This window comes from Notechis scutatus, chromosome 1, assembly GCF_049901735.1.
Source record: "Notechis scutatus isolate UNSWTSFEM ecotype Mainland chromosome 1, rNotScu1.2, whole genome shotgun sequence".
Taxonomy (NCBI): Eukaryota; Metazoa; Chordata; class Lepidosauria; order Squamata; family Elapidae; genus Notechis; species Notechis scutatus.
In genome coordinates this window covers 41,852,514-41,872,475 of record NC_142009.1, presented here as the reverse complement: position 1 = coordinate 41,872,475, position 19,962 = coordinate 41,852,514, and the positions used below count along the sequence as shown (strand labels likewise).

Below are 19,962 nucleotides of genomic sequence, written 5' to 3'. Positions count from 1 at the left end.
ATTGTATTTATGATTATGCGCTAATAGAAGTAATTGGTAAACAAGGAGTGGTTGTATAAGAATACTATATAAAATTATATGTACAACTTTTAAACACAATAATACAATTAGTCAACACTTCTATTTTTCCAATTATTTTAAATGTTTGGTTCTATTTTATCTGTTTCAGATTCAGCCAAGGCCAACTCGGATATCATTAGTTATGACTTTATGGAACTGCAAAGGCATTCCTTTTCCTGGCATTAGTATACAGGTCCTCAGTAGACATATCCGACTCTGCCTTTTTGATGGCAACCGAGTACGTTCAACATATTTACCAGTTTTTCCCCGTACATGCTACTGTCAAGAGTGTTACATTGAGTAGATTTAAGTCTTTCCTTCTATTAAGAGTTTTGAGTGACTGATTTGGCACTCTTTATATAGTTAAATATCCATCAAGTGACTACAAAAATAATTGAAAGGATCTTTCACCGTATTATGTTAAATAGGATCCATACTTCTAATTCACTGAACTGATCAAGAAAGCTGATATTCTAAACCAATACTGAAAATAACTGGAGTCTCTTATTTATTACCACTTCATTATTTTTATTTTTATTATATATTTTTAAAAAGGAAGATTAAAACAGTAATGATATACTACCGATTTGGACCGGTTCAGCTGAACCGGTAGCTCTGAAGATCATGTGTGAGCGAACTGGTTCGCTCCGACGATCAGCTGCTGGGCCCTCCTACCTGCCCCGGCTCTATACTGCCCTTTATTTCCTGCTTTTCAACCTCAGCTGTTTCGTGCGGCACAGCGGATTGCCACGTGTCAGCTGTTTTACACACAGAGCTTGCAGCAGAAGGAGAGTTGCAAATGCTGCGCATATGTAAAGCGTGCATGTGCACTCAAAGCACACGCTCACACCGAACTGGTAGGAAAACTTTTTGAAACCCACCACTGGATTAAAAAAAAAAGTAAGAAAAAGAAATAAAAGAGCAAGCTAAAAGTGTAAAAAAGTAAAAAAATAAAAAATAAAAAGGATATCCTAAGTAATTTCCAAACTTCTTTACATCAGATATAAATACAATTACATAAATTTACTGCTTACTCTATGATAATAACATAGCTCTCTTTGTGTAATCTGTCCTCGCTAATCATTAAAACTGTAAATCATAAATTCATTTTTTCTGTTTTATGCAAAAAGTTCGTAAGGGGTTTCTAGTCCGCAATAAACACAGTGGTTGTCTTTTCTCTGATCAAAGATGTCAATTTAGCCATCTTGGCAGGTTCCATCATCTTCATTAATATCTATTTCTCCTTTGTGGATAATGCCAAGTCTTTTCCATCCTCATGCATACAATATCTTGCTGCTCTCATCAAATAGAAAAACAAAGTTCCACACTTTTTTCCAATTACCAATCCCAAATTAAAGCCTTGCTTTCAGTTGTATATTAATCTTTAAAATCCCTTGAATTAGTGTATGAATCCAAAATTTTCTGGCTTTTTTATACGTCCACCAAACATAAACATGATGTCCTTTCTTTTTCACATTTCCAATATCAACTTGGCCTTTATAAATTGTAGACAGTTTCTCCGTTGACATATACCAAGGTACATCATTTTGTAAAAGTTCTCTTTAAAATTGCAACATAATATAAATTTTAGTCCTTTTTATCAGATACTTTCCTATTGATCCATTTAACTAAAATTTTTAGCCTACTTTATCATACATTTTTTCACTTGTTCTTCAGTTTCAAAGTTCAATGAAAGTTTATACATTTTAGCAATTACATGTTCATCATTTGAATACAATTGAAAATTTCAAATTCATTCTTACAATGTTCAAAACAATAAACTGTGGTCTACTTTAAATCTTTCTAATAACTTTAAATAAGGGATAGCTATAACCATTTTGCCATCAATTCTTCTATTGATTTTACGTTACGTTCTCCTTATCACTTCATTGTTTTTAGATGCACTGTTAATTCAGTGATTCTTCCCCTTGCTTTATCTTATTCTAGATTTTGAGCAACATTCATACTGTAAGAGCTACATGGCAACCAAAAAACCCCAAAACATGGACCTTTTCTCCAAGGGTAAGTATACTATAGATGGATATAATAAGGTGTATTTTACCTGCCTAGAAGAATAAGCAAGTGTGATAGTATTGTAGTCTATTTTATACATGTTCCTATTACTCTCTGATGATAATCCCCCATGAATCTTTATAAAAATATTGATTAGGTTTATTTCTGATTCAGAAAATGGAAAGCTAAATCATATAAAAATCACAACTTTATTTCAATATCCAAGATGACTGAGCCTAAATATTATATGGACTAATATATAGCATTTAATTATATCATAGCTTATATTATTCAAACCTTACTATCTGGAGATAATTAGATAAGACTTGAGATAACAGTGATCAGTTTTTCTAATGTTTTATTCTTGAAAAATAAACAACAATGGTCAGAGTTCATAGTACTGGAAACTGGAAGGTTTTCTTGTTTAAATATCTTCTTTTTCATTTAGCATTGGAAAGGAGGAGCAGACACAATTTCAAGGGTGGTTTGATTAAGAAAAACAACTCAGGGAGTTCTCCCTTCTCAAATGAATGTTTTTTTTTTAAGGAAATGTGGTTCTCCAATACAGCCCTGAGTAGAACAGATCATTAAACATGTATTTATTGATTTATTGTCTTAAATATTTTTTAAAACCATTGTTATGTTTGACCAAATATTATATACTTAAACAGGGTTATTTAACAATGGAACCCTAGGGTTTTGTGACAGCTTGATGGGGCCCATCTTTAGGAGACTGTTTTTGTGCATCTTTGGATTAGTTTTGGCTGAGGGCAACTATGTAGATAATGCCATGCGGTTTTATTGACAACATTTTTGGAAAATGTTGTTGCCTTCTTCCTTGGCTTGGAAAAGTGACTGGCCCAACGTTTCTTACTCAAAGTTTGTTACCTAAATCTGGGGTAGAACTCTATTCCAGTTTCTACCCTGACACCTTAAACCAAACTGGGTCACTTTATGACAAACTAAGAGCAAAACAAATAAGCAAAAATCTGCTCTGAAAAGAGGGGTTATACTTTGGTTACACTAAATATTATTGTCTCATTGGTTCAGCATTAACCAACCTCTAATATGATCAATCATGGTCAAAGCTGGGCTGACAAGCTGTTGTGTTTTAAATCTAAGTCAAGACTTGTTTCCTATGCCGTCATGGTTATCCTATAAGGTCAAGATAACATGAATAAGCTAAAATAACATAATTCATGTGGCAGAAGTGCACCTCCTTACAGAGATTTGACTTTATTTTAGTGTTAGCAGGGATGCTTATTAAGGTACACATGAAGATACTAAAAAGAGTTCTCTTAAAACTTTAGAATTGACTTTAGAAATTTCCCCTTGTATTGTTATTATATTTCAGTTTTCAGAAAGCCAATAGATATCCTGTGACCTGGGCCATCTTTTCTGAGGGATTATATCCAGAATTCCTATAAGATGATGCTTCTGCAGAGGATGGGAGGAGCTGGTTTTGAGTTATTTCTCATTCCTTTTGATATTCTGTGCCTTCTAAAAATTTGTTCTGAAGGGAATGCCCCTTCAGAAAAGCTGGAGAGAATGTAATGATAATTACCTTGTAAGCATTTTGGTCAATTATTTTCAAGTGAGCTGTTACTGTTACTTGCATGCCCTTTTTTACCCATATTAAATAGCTTAAAAACCTTATTTTGTTGACCCCAAATGAGTAGTTTACTTCAGGATTTAATTTGATCATTAACTTCTTGAAATGTTTACAAGACAGATTTATACAGAATTTTAAAAATATTTAAAAGGAAATAGATCATTTTGTTTTGTTTGTTTGTAGGTCAGTGGCATTTTACCATGTATTCTTGATGGTGATTGTTTCATTAGATCCAATGATCCATCTCCAGACATTGGACTATTGTTTGAACTTGGAATCACTTACCACAATGTAAGTTCACAGAGATGACTCAGTGTATGAAACTGTATTAGCAGACTGTTGGGTGGAGAAGCAAAAGGATTAGCAAGAGAAGCGTTTGGCATGATAATCCATAGGAATGAAACTAGTAGATTTCAATATATTTAAAAAAAACAAAACACTTCTTTTGGAGCTGGCATATTTTAATATGTATTTGTCATTTTTTTCATGGAATGGTCAACCAGTTTGTTTCTTGGGCGCTTTGTCTTGAGATTAATCATCTTAAACAGTGCTTTTAGCAGAATAATAAAAAATGATACAAATAAGAGTAAAAAAAGTCTAGCTGTGTAAACAAAAATTAAGTGATGATAGTGACCATCAAGATACCCTCGTTACCTCCTTTGTTCTTGTTGATAGTAAAATATCAAATACTGTTTATAGTGTTTTGTGAAACTCCCTCTACCTGATACTTTGTTCTTTCTAGAATGACTAGTCACTTGGGGTTGCAGTGAGGTTACAAATATTGTAGGTTTGTGTTAAGCATCACAACCTGCATTCCGTATTGGTTTGCTTCACAAAACTCACTATGCTAAAACCAAACAAACCACTTTGTGGCACAGTGTGATGAATGAATAGTCTGTCTGAATACCTTCTTAACAGTAATAGCCAGTAGTCTCCTGAGTAGTTTTTCGCTTTGGTCATGATTTGTTTGCATGGTTAATGGTATTGAATAACAGGCTGGCATTGGTATGTAAGACGAGAGAAAAGAAAGCCTGTCATTGATTTCTACAAACTTTCTATTTAGGGAGATTGTGAATCTAATATTCAGGGCGAGCATATTTTATACCTTTGGGGGGCAAAAGATGAGGAAATTGCATTTCTACTTTTAATGGGGTAATTGGAAATATTTTAAGGGCTGCAAAATGGGGTTGGGAGTTGTCGCCATAAACAAATATACAGCAAGTGTTGCAGATCTAAGATTGAATTGTGTCTAATTAAGTTACCTTCTAACTTCTTTTCTAGTCAACAGGTGAGAGTGGAGAATTAAGCTGTGGTTGGGCATTTCTAAAACTTTTTGATTCAAGTGGCTTTCCAGTTCCTTTCAAGTAAGTTTTCTTTGTGATGAGTGGAAAAAGGTAGAGCCATAACAAGAAGACAATTCAGTTGATAAATGTTGTTGGATTTCCTTTTGGTAGTCCTGTGACAGATATGAAAAAAATTCGCATCAGTTAACCCAGAAATTCCAGTATTCAGAACGTCAAATATTACAAGTATAAATCACATGTTTATTGCTCATAGGTTGGAGGAACTGAATTGTGCTTTATTTAGGTGCCCTGGAACCTTCTAACTAATATTATACATGGGGAGATTTTTGCCCAAGAATGAAGAAAATCCTCAATTGTTTCCTGCTATTAGACACTGAAATATGTGCAGATATGCATTTTTCTTTTACAGAGATCAATGCAACAAATCCAATTGATGAGCAGCAAAAACCTTGAGTGTACAAAATACATATTGATTTGAAGATCTGTGGCCATGATGCAGTAGACATTATGACAGGCTTGATAACTGTATACCCACTTCATATTGGATGGGTTGTTACTTGAAATTAGATTTCCACTATATATTTCTTGTTAAAGAAAGCAGATAGATTTTGGGAGGTGTGCTAAGGTTTGAACCTGACTAAAAGGGGCAGGATAAGGGAAAAGTTTAGTAAAAATTGAACAGAACTTTCAGTTAGAGGTACAGATAATCCTTGCTTAATGACCATTTGTTCAGTGATCATTTAATGTTACAATGGTACTGAACAAATGGCAGGTATGACCAGTTATTATGACCAGAAGTAATGGTTGTTGCTTTGCTCTATGTTCATGTGATCAAAATTTGGGTGCTTGGCAGTCTATCCACATTTATGACAGAATGTGCTTCAATGTGTGGTTCAACTCCCCCTATCTCTCCCTCACCCCCATTTCTGCCTTTCAGCTGCCTTGCAGACTACCTCCCCTGTCGCCCCTAGTGGTTTTATCTCTTAGCAAGCTGATCCTTGTAGATTAAGAACAGATCTAGGGCAGCCAGTTCCCTTATTTCTGTTTCAGCCTTTTGGGAAACGAAGTGAATAAGACGACAGAAGAATTTTGATTGAGGTGATTTTTCAGCAAATATGTAGGTATTAGCCTTTTATGATAGACCAAGTCAGGAAACATTTGCCACCAAAAAATAATAGAATTCTATTGATATGAGTTATAATAAAAGATTATTCAAACCTGACAGCATTTTTCATTTCCCCCCTCTTATACCAAAGAAAAGTAAAGTTGGGTAATCTTGAGTTTCTCTCTCATGTTTTCCTGTTTTCCTGGTCTAAGTTCATGTTTCCTTATAATTGCTGCTTATACTGTTGAAAGCTATTTCCATACTTCTCTATACTAGATAGTTGAAGTTTCCCATTATTACTGTGTCTCTCCTGGTAGAGACATCTATAATCTAGTCCAGAAAGACATCATTCAGACTTTTTTTGGCATGACTCTAGTGCACTCTGTCTTGACACAAAATCAGGACAACAGATAAGTGATTCAATCCATTGTGTTGCCATCTGTCATTTCCTCTTGTTTAGTGCAGAATAGGAATCCATTTCTGGCAGAGCTTTCTCAGTAATTTCCTGTAGACTTCGCTGCTTATAGCAGCTGCTGTTCACCCAGAGTTCTAGAATCATCAGCAATGGGAAGTCTCTGACTTCTGTTCTGAAGGTCCACAGAAAAGTCCTACTTGGCAACTTGGTGCTTTGTGTTATGTTCCTCCATTCCCTCTCCCCGCCCCCCTTTACCTTTTCTGTCTCCTGTGTAATTTCTTCGTAGTATTGCCCTTGTTCATATTCCTTTGCAGCTTGAGACCAGTTCCCTCCATCTTTATCTTCTTCTTTGACCTTTTCCACTGAACTCTTAATCAAGTTCTATTTGCTCTTCTTTGTCACTCACTCAGTTATGTTTTATATATACAATTTTCGTCTGCCAAGAGGTATGAAGATGACTGATACATCAGAATGCAGTCCTATGTTTTCTTCTGACAAACCTCATTAAATCAGCTTCACTCAAATTGATCTAGTATTCTTTTACATTCAATATAATTAAAGCATACATTCACACACCCTAAAACTGACTAATTCTTCTTCATTATTTTGTTTTCCCACCCAAATATGATGATGGTTTCTGCATTCCATGAACTCAGTCCAGGGAAATTGCCATACCAGAGATCCCTGAGCTAGGCTTGGCTATTGCAGCAAAAGACATTCTTTCTAAGCATGTGTTGCATGGTCTGGTTTTAATAATGTCATGTGATAGGCCTGCAGCCCTTTAATAGTTTCTAAGGGTGTTAATCTTGCTAATCTTGCTTGAAAGATGTTAAAATAATACGGTTTGAGAACATGCCAGATGGAAATAGATAATAATTTCTTTATTTTTAATGTTTCCTGTATTTTTGTTTTATACCTAATTTTTAATATTATTGGCTGCAGTCATAAATATAACTGTATTAAGCAATGTTTTTTTGATATACAGGAACAATCTGTCTTATCAGTTACGGTATTCTAATAAGGGAGGTCTGCCTTGAAGTCTGTAAACCTGGTTTGTTAATTTTGATTACATTCTTCAGTGTAGACACCTCTAAGTTATATTCTTATGCTATAGAGATTACATTTTCCCATTTCTGGGAAAGGAAATTCTGTGTTCTATGATCCTGCTTCCAGATAGCACACAATAGAAGTTATGTATTTTGATTATAGTGCATGGTGTGAAAAAGCCTAGATTACAATAAAACATTTTAGATTATTTTATTTTTATACATTTAGTTGGTATGGGCTTCTCTGAAAAAAAAACCAGTATGCTGATAAATGTAATATTTTATTGTATTCCATATTGATAGTTTCTAGGACAGGTGTCTCCAACCTTGGCAACTTTAAGACTTGTGGACTTCAACTCCCAGAGTTCCTCCGCCAGCAAAGCTGGGAGTTGAAGTCCACAAATTGGGAGTTGAAGTCCACAAGTCTTAAAGTTGCCAAGGTTGGAGATCCCTGTTCTAGGAAAATGAGATTGTCGTTTTCATTTAGAGTTTAAAAGTAATGTTTGCCATATGGTTGAGAAAGAACTAAAGTCTTGCCCAGGGGTGTCAAACTGGTGACCCACAGACCAGATGCATCATGCACAGGCCATGCCCATCCCAGTTCCGTGAAGGGGAAAAATGTCATGATATGTCACGTGACAGCAAATGATGCTGCAAATTCGACACCCGTGTCCTAGTCCAATATAAACCCAGGATTCTGCCTGTGGATTCTGGATGCCCAACACCTATGACATCAATGAATTTTCCTTGCTCCAGATCATGTGCTTCCTAGAAAAGCACTGCTGTATAAGTGTGTATTGTTTTATATACCACTGAGCCATGGTGATGCAGCGGTTAGAATGCAGTATTGCAGACTAACTCTTCCCACTGCCAGGAGTTCGAGCCTGACTGGCCCAAGGTTGGCTCAGCCTTCCATCCTTCCAAGGTTGATAAAATGAGAAACCAGGTTGTTAGGTGTAATATGCTTTATTTCTGGATTTTCTATAATTTGGAAATATTTTTCTCTTTTTTTATCTGCCAGTTTTAATAATTTCATTTTTCTTATGCTCCTGGATAAGGTGTCATTATATTAACAAGAAGCCTAAAACCAGAATAATAGTTATTACAGCTGTAAAGAGCTTTTTTGTGAGGAGGAAGCTTCTTTTTGGGATTGGCTTAAATTTAGTGCTACCATATTTCCAGTGACATCATGTTTGTGTGTGCAATAAAAGTGACCATTTTTTTAAATTTTCTACTTGCTCATAACTTAAACATAAAGTTCTAACTACCACCTAGCAGAAAGTGATTAGTAGAAGGTGAAGTTAACAAACAAATTTCAGTTTGTGGCTCCTCTTAAATCCAGAAATAGGCTTTGAGAATACTAGAAAATGATTTCATTGCCATTTACCACCACGTTTGGAGCACTGATATAACAGGATTTTTTAAAGCTGACATAATTCACAGTCACCATTATTAGATTGGCATTTATATATTATATGTATCCATGTTTAATTTATTTTAAATAATTACTTTAAAAATTATTTAAGAAGATTTTTAAACTTAAAATCAGTTTATACAATTTATCAAAAAATAGGATGAAATAGAATAAAAATGGATAATTCACTACTGAGGTCAATTGATTACTTAGCACAATTTTTCCTGAATTAGGAAGCTAATAAAAGAAGATCTTTCTTCTTTTATACTCTATTTATAAAATATAAGCTACAGGTTTCCCTTATCACAATCAACCTGATCTTTTCATACCTAGTTTTTTAATCCAGGGATGTTTTATAAAAAAAGAAGATAATAAGATTAGTTATTTTGGTACAAATAGCACATAAATAAATAGACTAGACTAGAATTAAAAAACAGAAGTAAATTCAGTTCAAAAGAGCTTTGCCTTAAATGTCACTCATAAATCACCAAGGGTCTGTATATGTCATCAGATATACCTTTCAAGATTCAACTGGTGATTCAGGGCATGATTTGGAGAACTGTATAGGTATTGCATGCCAAGTAGAAATGTCAGTGTAAAAATTACTTTTGGAAATGAAAACATGGCTTAAATCCACCTTTTTGAGTGTGAATGTGACAGGCTTTAAAAATGAAATATTACACTAGATTTGGGTATAGCCTTTCCTAAACAGAGAAGATAGTGGGATGTAGAAGCATGGGAGATTTCCGAAAATCAGATAGCTTTTGTGAGTGACAGCACTACCTAGATTTTAGGAATCTCCTTTTTCTCCTAGCCCCAAGGAAGCTCTGGTCTGCCAGGGGAAGGATGCAATAAGGATATTGTTTAATTCTGTGCGTGATTATCAGGAAGATAATAATATATGGATACATACAAGAGATTTTAAAAATTAAAAATCTTTGATATGGTTACGGTAATTATGTTTATGGAATCTTCAGGTATATGCCAACATAATTTATTAAATCTTCCTAGTGCAAGAAAAAAAAAACAGTATTTTTTCCTATAATTTCAATCCTGCGCTAATTCAGAAGAAATGTAAGTTATAGAAGAATTACTTAATATTTCCCTATATCATATATACTTATTTAAATGTTTTGCAGAACATACGAGCTGTTTTTGAATGGTGGGACTCCATATGAAAAAAGGGTAAAAGTGGACCCATCAATTTCAAGGAGAGGTATAATTTATTTTATAACAAAATAAAAAAGCAAATGAAAGGTCTCAGTTTACACAGTCAGAAATCCTATTGTGTTTTATTGTGACCTTTGGAAACATTAAATGTGGCAGTAAGCATGGATTAAATGGGAATTGGAAGCCAAACTCTCTGCCAGTTGTACATAACTTAACAGCAAGAAATATTGGTGATTAAAAAAAGAAAATTATTATTGAAATGAATAGAACCATTTGTAAAGAGTAGATGAAAATGCAAAGTTATGTCAAGCAGCAAAAACTATGAAGAAAATACTGATTTAAAGTCATTTCTTGAAAGAAGAGAATAGCAGTATATGTTTTTGAGGGTATTCTATCAATAGAGATAAAATGAGCTGAAACACATGACTAGAATAATTTAAAAACAAAACAAGCCTGAAGATAATGAAATCAGAATGAAATATGTTACTAGGTTGAGAAATTGCTGAAAACAGAGAAAAAAACCAATTTATGAGGATTCTTATGTCAGTATGTTTGACTGTACATATTATTTCTTTTCCTAAAGCCAGCAGCAATGTTTTTCAACATATGATAACACTGAGGAAGCAGCCACAACTTCTAGTGAAACTGAGGTCTATTAGCACAAGATCGAAAGGCATCCTGAAGTAAGTGAGCACTAGTTATTTTGTGGCTTTATTGTGCAAATAGATACCTATGTTACAGGGGTAGGATTCAAATTTTTTAACAACCGTTTCTGTGGACGTGGCTTAGGTGGTAGGCGTGGCTTGGTGGTCATGTGACTGGGTGGACATGGGTTAGTGGTCATGTTATTGGCTGGGTGTGGCCAACTCAATATCACTCACATCGAGGCATGCATCTCCTCGCCTGGCCTCTCATGACTGGGGATGCTGCAACAGTCGTAAGTGTGAAAAACGGTCATGAGTCACTTTTTTCAGTGCCATTGTAACTTTGAATGGTCACTCCACACAAGCAAAGTACCAGCAAAGGAAGGGAAAAAAACTCCAGAGACGTTCCTGAGACAGGAAGTCTAGTCCTGCCAAGAATGTAATAAGGGTTAATGGAGAGGCAGTTTCTGTAAGTAACACCAGAATGTTTCCCTCTTGCCTTCCTTACAGGATTAGGCCAGTAATTTCTTCTAACAACCAGTTCTCCAAACTGCTTAGAATGTTAACAACCGGTTCTACCGAATAGGTGCGAACTGGTAGAATCCCACCCCTGCTATGTTATGCCTACAATATCACACCTTCAAAATCAGTTTTCAGATTATTTTCAGATCATGTTGAAAGTCTCATAATTTTGAAGTAAAGCTCTACAATGAATGTAATTGTCTCTATTATTACATATAAAATACTAAATGTTTTTTGTTTTCAAATGTCAACTGTCTCAAAGTTACTAAATGTACAAAAGCAATTAAAATGTATAAATTAAACAATTAAAATATTCAAAAGTGATTCATGAGTGTAGTATCAGTCTCTGTTTCTTAAAGTAGCCTGTTTATTTTTTAAGTTTCTGCTAACTCTGAAAATGGTGCTGTTGTTTTAATAGTTGTATTAACTTTTAGGAGTGGGGAATATCTTACAGCAGTATCAGCTATTCATGTTCCTGTAATGAATAACAGAAGAGTGTTATGTTTTGACTAAGTGTAAAATATTTCTTCCAAATTTCTTCCAAAGTGTGTACAGCCCTAATAAATGGTGCTATCAAACAATAGTGGAAAATGAATGAAGTATCTCAAACTGTGAACCAGAAGAAAATACAGAAAGTTTCCCTGATAAAATTAGGCCAAATTAGTATAATGCAGAAAAGAAAATATTTAATTAATCAATTTAATTGAATAATTAAAACATTTTAATAAAATGTGTCCTTAGTAAATAAGTTTGCATATTTAAATTTTTAAGCAAATATGTACAGTACAAGAACAAAATGCCTTTCTTAGATTAGATGATATGTGTTGCTTTGAGGGAGATGACTGGTCTCTAAATATGTTAAATAAAATAAAATATGGAAATCTAATTCCTTTTAATAAACAATACTAGCCTGATGAGATTTAATGACAGTTTTTCTCATGCACAAGAAATTAAACATCTTGAAAGAAATTTTAATGTTACTTAACTTATTTATTTATTTATTTATTTATTTATTTATTTATTTATTTGATTTGCCAATTGTTTACAAGATAATAAGTATAAGTGTATGCTTATATTTTTTGAAAGGTAGTCTAGAAAAAGGTGTTATACTATAATTAGATCTTGATTAATAGAACTGCTTTGGAATTGTCTAAATTAAAAGGGCTTTTTAAAAATTGAATTTTTTTGTTTTTATGTTTAATGTTTAATGCCAAAATTACTAAATGATTGTCAGAGCAATAATTCAGATCTGGTCAGAAAAATGGTTTATATTATGATATGCCCAAATGTCATTTGAGATTATGCCGGAAATGAATGTTGCATTTTCTTTTCATTTTTTGAACCAGCCTATTACCAGAAGTATTAATTGGCAGCATGTGCTATATGCATCTCATATTGTTTTATCGTCAGATCCTTGGTGATGTACTCCTGAAAGACAGACCAAATGTGCAACATGCAGGTAAGAGTTGGAGCTTTGAACAGGAGAAAATGCAGGAAATACTTTCAGTACTCGGGCTTGGATTGGACATGCATCCAAGTTAGAAAGATGTCCCATATTTTATAGTCTCATAAAACATGTTTCTTTTGCTTTCAGTTGGTTAGGGTCATTTATTTTTAATGTTGTAACACAAAGTTGTAACAGTAACTCAGCTAGGCATTTACAAAATATATTGTGTTTGTTAAAAACTGTTTGGTTTTATGCATAATACAGATTGTGCCTTGGAGCTTTGACTGGATTGCTTGTAGTGGGTCTTGGCCTCTGGCTGAACTCAACCCCAGAACTTTTAAATTGTTCTGAGTTTCCTTTGAAAAATGCCAGGGTGGAGTATCTTATGGGTGAATGTTGTGTCTCATTTCTTTTTCCACTTTTTCCTCTGCATGATCTGTGCAGCAACTCACCTGCTTGATCTGCCCAGTGCCTTGCCACTCTGCTAAAATTCAAGCACAACATACCTGGCTGGCCTCTCCATCCCATCTCACTCTTCTCAGTATCTTTGTTCCTTGTAGCTGCTATGGATGTCATTGCCTTTTCCCCAGTGTCTCCCATCCCAGAGTACATTTTTTTCTAAAAGATGAATGTTTTGAGTCTGTGCTGAAACCAAACATGTATTTCAAGTCGGTGCCTGGACCAAATACGCACCTTGCAGTCTGGATGATGACCACCTAGTAATTACGATGTTCTGTCTGGAAATCCTTTTTCTTTCTTTCTTTTATGTTTGAAATACATTTTTGGTATGATAATGATAAAATAAAATGAAATGAATTTATATTTCATCAACTTTTTTTTTATAAAATGGACCTGTTAAAGTAAGTGTAGTTAGAAATACTGAGACAAAAAATAAAATAAAATAAAATACCCGCCCTTCTTCTAAACTGTATAGCTTGTCTTTCTTGCCCATGGATTCAGCATTTATTACGCAATGTGCCATTTTTGGCAGGGGAGGGATTTGTTTTTGCAGTTTGAGAGTTTCTTATGATTCTATAGCAACTCTTTTCTTTCATCTATTTTATCACAGAACTACAAGTATGAAATAATGCATATGTCAGTACTGTCCTTATTTTACCAGTTGCTGTTATTTTGGTGAACGAACTCGGGTTATATTGCAATAAAGTCAACTATAATGTACCACCAATTCTTTACATAGGGTCAGCACTTGGACAATGGGTTCTTTTGCTTAATGGGAGGATGGGATGTACTAACTAACCTTGTGAGGAAGAAAAGCTGTGACAGCTACTGCATTTTACAGCTAATTCTGTACAATTAATTAAATCACGAATAGGTAGAGATTTCATCCCATGTTTGATTGCCTTTTGTTTTTGCGTAGAGTAATTGTAATAAATGGCTTGTGTCCATTTGTTCAGCAACTGTTCAAAGTTATGGTGTCACTGAAAAAATGGACATACAATTGGTCCCTGAAGTTCAAGCTCTCATAGCACTCTTGTGGTCATCTATGCAGATGTTTGGATGTCCATTTTACAATTGCAGTGTTGCAAGTGGCTACAGTTAAATGATTGCTATTTGTAAGGTTCCCATAAGCAAAGTCAATGGGGAAGCTAAGTAGGGAAGGTTACAAATTGCTCTGGTTAGTCGTTCCCCCTTATAGCACATCTCTCCACCTGTATGCAGCCACTGCTGACCCACCCAGGCCCTCCCTGGTCTCCTTCAGTTCATGTACAGCCTGTGCTGGGGTTGAAGGACTGCTTATAGTTTTATTTAAATTGCTTTTGTCATACATTCTGTAAAATGTCATTGAAGCAGCCATATGAATAGGTTATATGTTTTGGTTCCCCCTGCAGATTTGATCAGCAATCCAATTTTGTCAACTTTTCCTAAACTCATGGAACAGCCTGATATTATGGATGCGCTCAGGGTGGGTAAAATGTATTGCATTGCTAAATCTGAAAATAGAATTCAGATTAAATGTATCATTCAACATGACAGCTTTCAGTTCCTTTACATGTTCTATCAACAATTCTTTTGAGACACTACTCCTATGGTGTTAAATTTCAAGAAATATTATAGAAGTAAAGTATATAGACGTTGAAGGAAAATGCCCCAAGACTTTAGGAAGGTTGGCTTAAGAGGGGCTGGAATTTAGCGATAGGGTATGGCTTGTTCAAATGAAAGCTCTGAAACTTTTTAAATTTTGAATTCTTCATTATAGCAGGAATGATTTCTGATAACTTCTCCAATGATATAAATTGAATATAAATATTGTTTCCAGTGAGAAAAACCTGAAAAATATGCATGTGCCTAGCTAAAGTAAGGAGAGGAGATTAAGAGGGTGTATTTTTATAGCGCTCAAATATTGGAAAGAGTGAACTAGATGTGAAAACAATAATTTAATTATTTATATACTGCCCAATTCTCAGTGATTCAATTAGATTTTTAAATGTTTTGCTTATTAATGAAAAAATGCAGCCTAGGAAGATTACCACTAAAATAAGAAATTGATTTTTTTAATAAAATTTTTTGAAGAGTACTGTAATGCAGTTTTTCAGAAGAGATAGAGGAACTGGTAGAAATACTTTCTACTTGGATATAACAGAAGTAGGTAACAGATATTTCCCATTGATGGAATTTTGTTGACAAGATCTAACTCTATTTTTTTAAAGGAAAATATCTGGATTATAATTCAAAATACAGTTTTGAATTATATTTTGAGGAACTATACTCACCTCATATCTGTTATAGTAAATCAGAAACTAGGGCCTTTTCTTTCTTTGAGCTTTTCAGAAGGTTTTGAAATAGCATGTTCCTTTCAGGATTTCAAACTCCTGTGATAACCCCCAATTTTCTGTCAGTTTAATGCAAAAAACAACAAACCACAAAAAAATTACATATCCACAGTCCTAATTCATCTGTACTAATAAACAAACACTGAGAATTTGACAACTGTCTATAAAGTTTTGAACATTATTATTTTTAGAGTTCCTGGGCAGAGAAAGAGAGTACATTGAAGAGATCAGAAAAGGTAAACTTTTTCAATAGGAAGACAATACTTTAAAGATATAATGAAATTGTGATCCTATGTCTCATTGTGCAGAAAACTTTCAAATGAAGAAGACTACAGCTTCAGTCCCGTCTTGTGCTCATTCAGGGAACCCACACCCCACAGCTTCTTGATAGGAAGAGTCCTGCACAGAGGTGATATTCAGCAGGTTCTGACCAGTTCTGGAGAACCGGTAGCGGAAATTTTGAGTAGTTTGAAGAACTGGCAAATACCACCTCTGACTGGCCCTGCCCCCATCTATTCTCTGCCTCCCGAGTCCCAGCTGATCGGCTGGGTCTCCTTTTGTTGCCCTGCACAGGAGAACGGAGTTGGAAAGCAGGTCAGTGGGATGGGGAGGGAATGGGGATTTTGCAGTATCCTTCCCTTGTCACGCCCACTAAGCCATGCCCACCAAGGCCTGCCACGCCCACCAAGCCATGCCCACAGAGCCAGTAGTATTTTTTTTTTGAATCCACCCACTGGTCCTGCCGAAATTGCATTATGTTGAAGGGTTTTTCCAGAAGTCTCTAGTGTCTTGTCCAGCAAATCTTTTTGTTTAAGTAGCTTTGACTTTAACTGGATGTAAGGATCTTTTCAGCAGTATGTTGCAGCATAGGTCTAAATTATTTTCAGTGATCACGTGAGCCAAAAAGTTAGTTTGGCCATCTCATTCAGCTGTTTTTATTGTAAACTGATTAGAGTAGAATCTATTCTAATATTGTAACCTGTGATGATGGCATTGCTGTTAATTTTTACACTGTGTTTTTAAATTTCTCAGTTTCTTTATCTCTTCTTCCTTTTCTACATTTTTTTTTTTGTTTTCTCTCCTTTAAAGTGAAGTATAACTACAGTACAAGGTATGAAAAGAAAAAAGTTGCTTACTTTAGGGAGGAACATAGTGGGACCTGACCAAGAAGTTGAAGCTCAAGTTACACCTTTCTTTTTTTCCAGCTGTCTTGGTAATAGGGCAAGGCAAGATTGAATACTTAATTGTCTATAATTAAGTATATGAATAAGAAAAACTTCAGCTGATTTATAAGGGTATCTACTGCTATAGTTTTACTTCAGTTAAAGTTAGAGCAGAATATTACTCTGTGTGATAGGAATCATTAAAAATAAAGATAAGACTGTGTGTCCACTTTGGGTTAGGGCTGTCCTGCTCCTTCCACTTCTTTTTCCCCCCATTATTTATTATTTTTGAATTTGAAATTTGATGTAACATTTTGAAAGAATTGAAGTAGGAAGAATATAAATAAGAAAAATATTGAGCATGTGAAAAACAGGAAATAAAATACGGATTCCTGTTGGACTTTGAATTGAACATGTTTGGTTAGCACAGTATTAATAACTGACAAATTATAAACAGTAACAGTACATTAGATCAACACTGAAAGTTATAAATCAGAATAATATATAATTCTATAGATAAGAAAACCCACATTTCATATGTGCGACAGATCCAAATGTATCATAATCCAAGAATCATTTCCAATTAGAATTAAATTCCGCATCAGATTGACTTTTTATGTAAGAAGCTACTCTGGACATCAAAGCAAACTTCCACAATTTAATTAGCCCTTCTTCTGAAGAGTAAGTCAAAGGTAGTTTGCAATAAAAAGCATATAAAATTATTTCAGTTATTAGCATATACAATACTAATTCCATGTATTTTAAAGGTTTAGTGAAATACTGTATAATAACATCTCAGGCTACAATGGAATTACGACGTTCTCTTAATTGTTCTTTATAATTGTGATTTTCCATATTGTTCAGCTTTACAACACTGCAATAACATATAAAAAAGGATCTTGGGTACACTTCCAGCATTTTCTAGAAAAGTAATTTCAGATAGTCCTTGACTTAAAGACCATTTATTTAAACACTTCTCAAAGTTACTAAAAAGTGTAAAAGTGATTTAGGACTGTTGCACAATCCTTGCAGTCATGAGATTGTAATTCGGGTGCTTGGCATTTATGACTAATTGCAACTTCCTGTGGCCCCATGGGTGCAATTTGTGATCTTCCCAGCCAGTTTACAACAAACATCATCCATTGGGAAAGCCAAATTTGCTTAACAACTGTGTGATTTCTTTAATGACTGCAATAAAAATGGGTCTTAACTCAGGTTTGGTCACATGCTGATTCTCTTAACAACCGCCTCTCTTAGTGACTAAAATTCTGGTCCCAGTTGTGGTCATAAGTCAAGGATTATTTGCATTCATTTTAACAATCAAGAGTTGAATAATATCCAACAGTAGAATGTACCAATTGTAAGTATAATGTTCCAAGTAAATTTAGTATTCTCCTTCTATTGAATTTCCCACTGTTGTATCTCTGTTACAGTGTTCAAGTTTTGCATCCATTTATCATATTGCCCTTAATTTGATCAGATTTGGAATTGTGGGGTTTTTGTTATTGTGAGACACCAGAGTTGTATTCTAAGATATACAAATCTTTTAAATAAATAGCAAAGTGGAGTTCAAATCCTTCAGCAGGCTGTCCTTTCTTCTAAAGAGATTGCTTAATGACTGCGATTCGGAATGCTAGGATTGCTGTTGTTGAGCAAAGCAATCATGATGGAGTCTTGCTTAACAGTTGCTGCACTCAATGACCAAGATTTCAGTCTTGGTTGTGATAATTAAGCAAGGACTATCTGTAAAAACTTTTCATCTAAACAGATTATTGTCTTTCAGTTTAACATATTCCTTAGTATATTCAGCTTCATGAAAATAAATATTTAATAATGGCACAAGAAGGGGAAAGCCTGGACTTACTCTTTTGCTGTGTCTATCTCAAATATTCAGTAGATTACTTAACATTGCATATCCAATTATATAATTTTTATTCTGTTGGTATTCATTCAGCCCCTTTGAAAGACTTGCCCTTCTATAAGGGTTATAGAACTACCATATTTTTTGGACTATAAGATGCAAGCAAGACGATTTTTTCTGTTGGTATTCATTCAGCCCCTTTGAAAGACTTGCCCTTCTATAAGGGTTATAGAACTACCATATTTTTGGACTATAAGACGCGCAAGTACAAGACGCACTTAGCTTTCGGGGAGGAACCAAGAAAAAATCTGCCTCTGCCTCCCAACAATTTGCCTCCTTACAGCAAACAGCCTGGTCAGCTTCAGCACAGCCTGATTAGCACAAGCAGCGATTGTCGGTTGGATTGGCTTCCCGATGATCAGCTGTTTCAGGCTGCAGGGGTCACCATCACCCTATTGCCGCCTCCGCGTGCCCCATTTTCAGCCTCCGCATCCCGTTTTGGGCCCGTTCCAGGCAGCAGGGATTGGAACAGGCCAAAAATGGGGCGCACGGAGGCCAAAAACTTGTGCTAATCAGGCTGTGCTGAAGCTGACCAGGCTGTTTGTTGTTTGCTACAAGGAAGCAAATTGCTGGGAGGCAGAAGCCAAAGGGTAGGAAGGGCTTCGGCAACATTTGCTGTATAAGATGCACAGACATTTCTACCCACTTTTTTGGAGGGAGGAAGTGCATCTCATACACCAAAAAATACAGTATATAAGACATGATCTGTTCTGAAATTCATATTAAATAGCTGTCATGATAATATCTGAAATTTGGGTTTGCAACTCCACCTTGTTCTCCTAAGTCCTAATGGTTCTTAGTGTTATGTCAGGCCATATATAATTCATGTCTATTCCAGTTATTTATTAACTTATTTTCAATGACAATTGAAATCATTTGAAAAAGGAAGTAACATTTTGATGGAATATTCATTTAGTGGCTGTAGTCCTTTCTAACTGGAATAATTTTAGTTTCTTCCTTCCAAGAATATTAATTATATTTTTGCCAGTTGGCAAATAATTATTCTTGACTAAATCTTCATTGTTTCTTGTCAAGAAAATCCCTTAAAGTTTTTATCAGTGTTAAATCTGGTTATTTGTCATGTACATTCTTTTTCTTTTTTTGTCCAATTCCATATAAACAGTTGAGTTTTCTTTTTATTGATCCAATAACCTGACACAAAACGTATTGTTTAAAACATCAGCAATGTTAAAGTGTTTCTATGCTGAGCAATTGTAAGAACAATATCAACAGTGTGTGTTTTTGTGTAATTAGTTTAATTCGCAATATTCTATTATCTTGGTAAGCTGAATTACCAGTGGTTCTAATACAAGTGAAAATGAAGGAAGAGAAAA

General features: G+C 34.7%; 1 protein-coding gene across 2 annotated transcripts in view; it reads left to right on the top strand.

Moving 5' to 3' along the window:
- NPHP1 (nephrocystin 1) overlaps window positions 1-19,962 on the top strand; it is a 31,698-nt gene that overhangs the window by 10,888 nt on the left and 848 nt on the right. For both annotated transcript variants that reach the window (XM_087961983.1, XM_026684251.2), the window contains exons 11-19: window positions 170-298; window positions 2,008-2,082; window positions 3,869-3,976; window positions 4,967-5,049; window positions 10,109-10,185; window positions 10,723-10,822; window positions 12,652-12,764; window positions 14,603-14,676; window positions 15,736-15,780. In XM_087961983.1, the coding sequence (XP_087818109.1) occupies window positions 170-298; window positions 2,008-2,082; window positions 3,869-3,976; window positions 4,967-5,049; window positions 10,109-10,185; window positions 10,723-10,822; window positions 12,652-12,764; window positions 14,603-14,676; window positions 15,736-15,780 (804 nt within the window). The remainder of the gene's footprint in view (window positions 1-169; window positions 299-2,007; window positions 2,083-3,868; window positions 3,977-4,966; window positions 5,050-10,108; window positions 10,186-10,722; window positions 10,823-12,651; window positions 12,765-14,602; window positions 14,677-15,735; window positions 15,781-19,962) is intronic.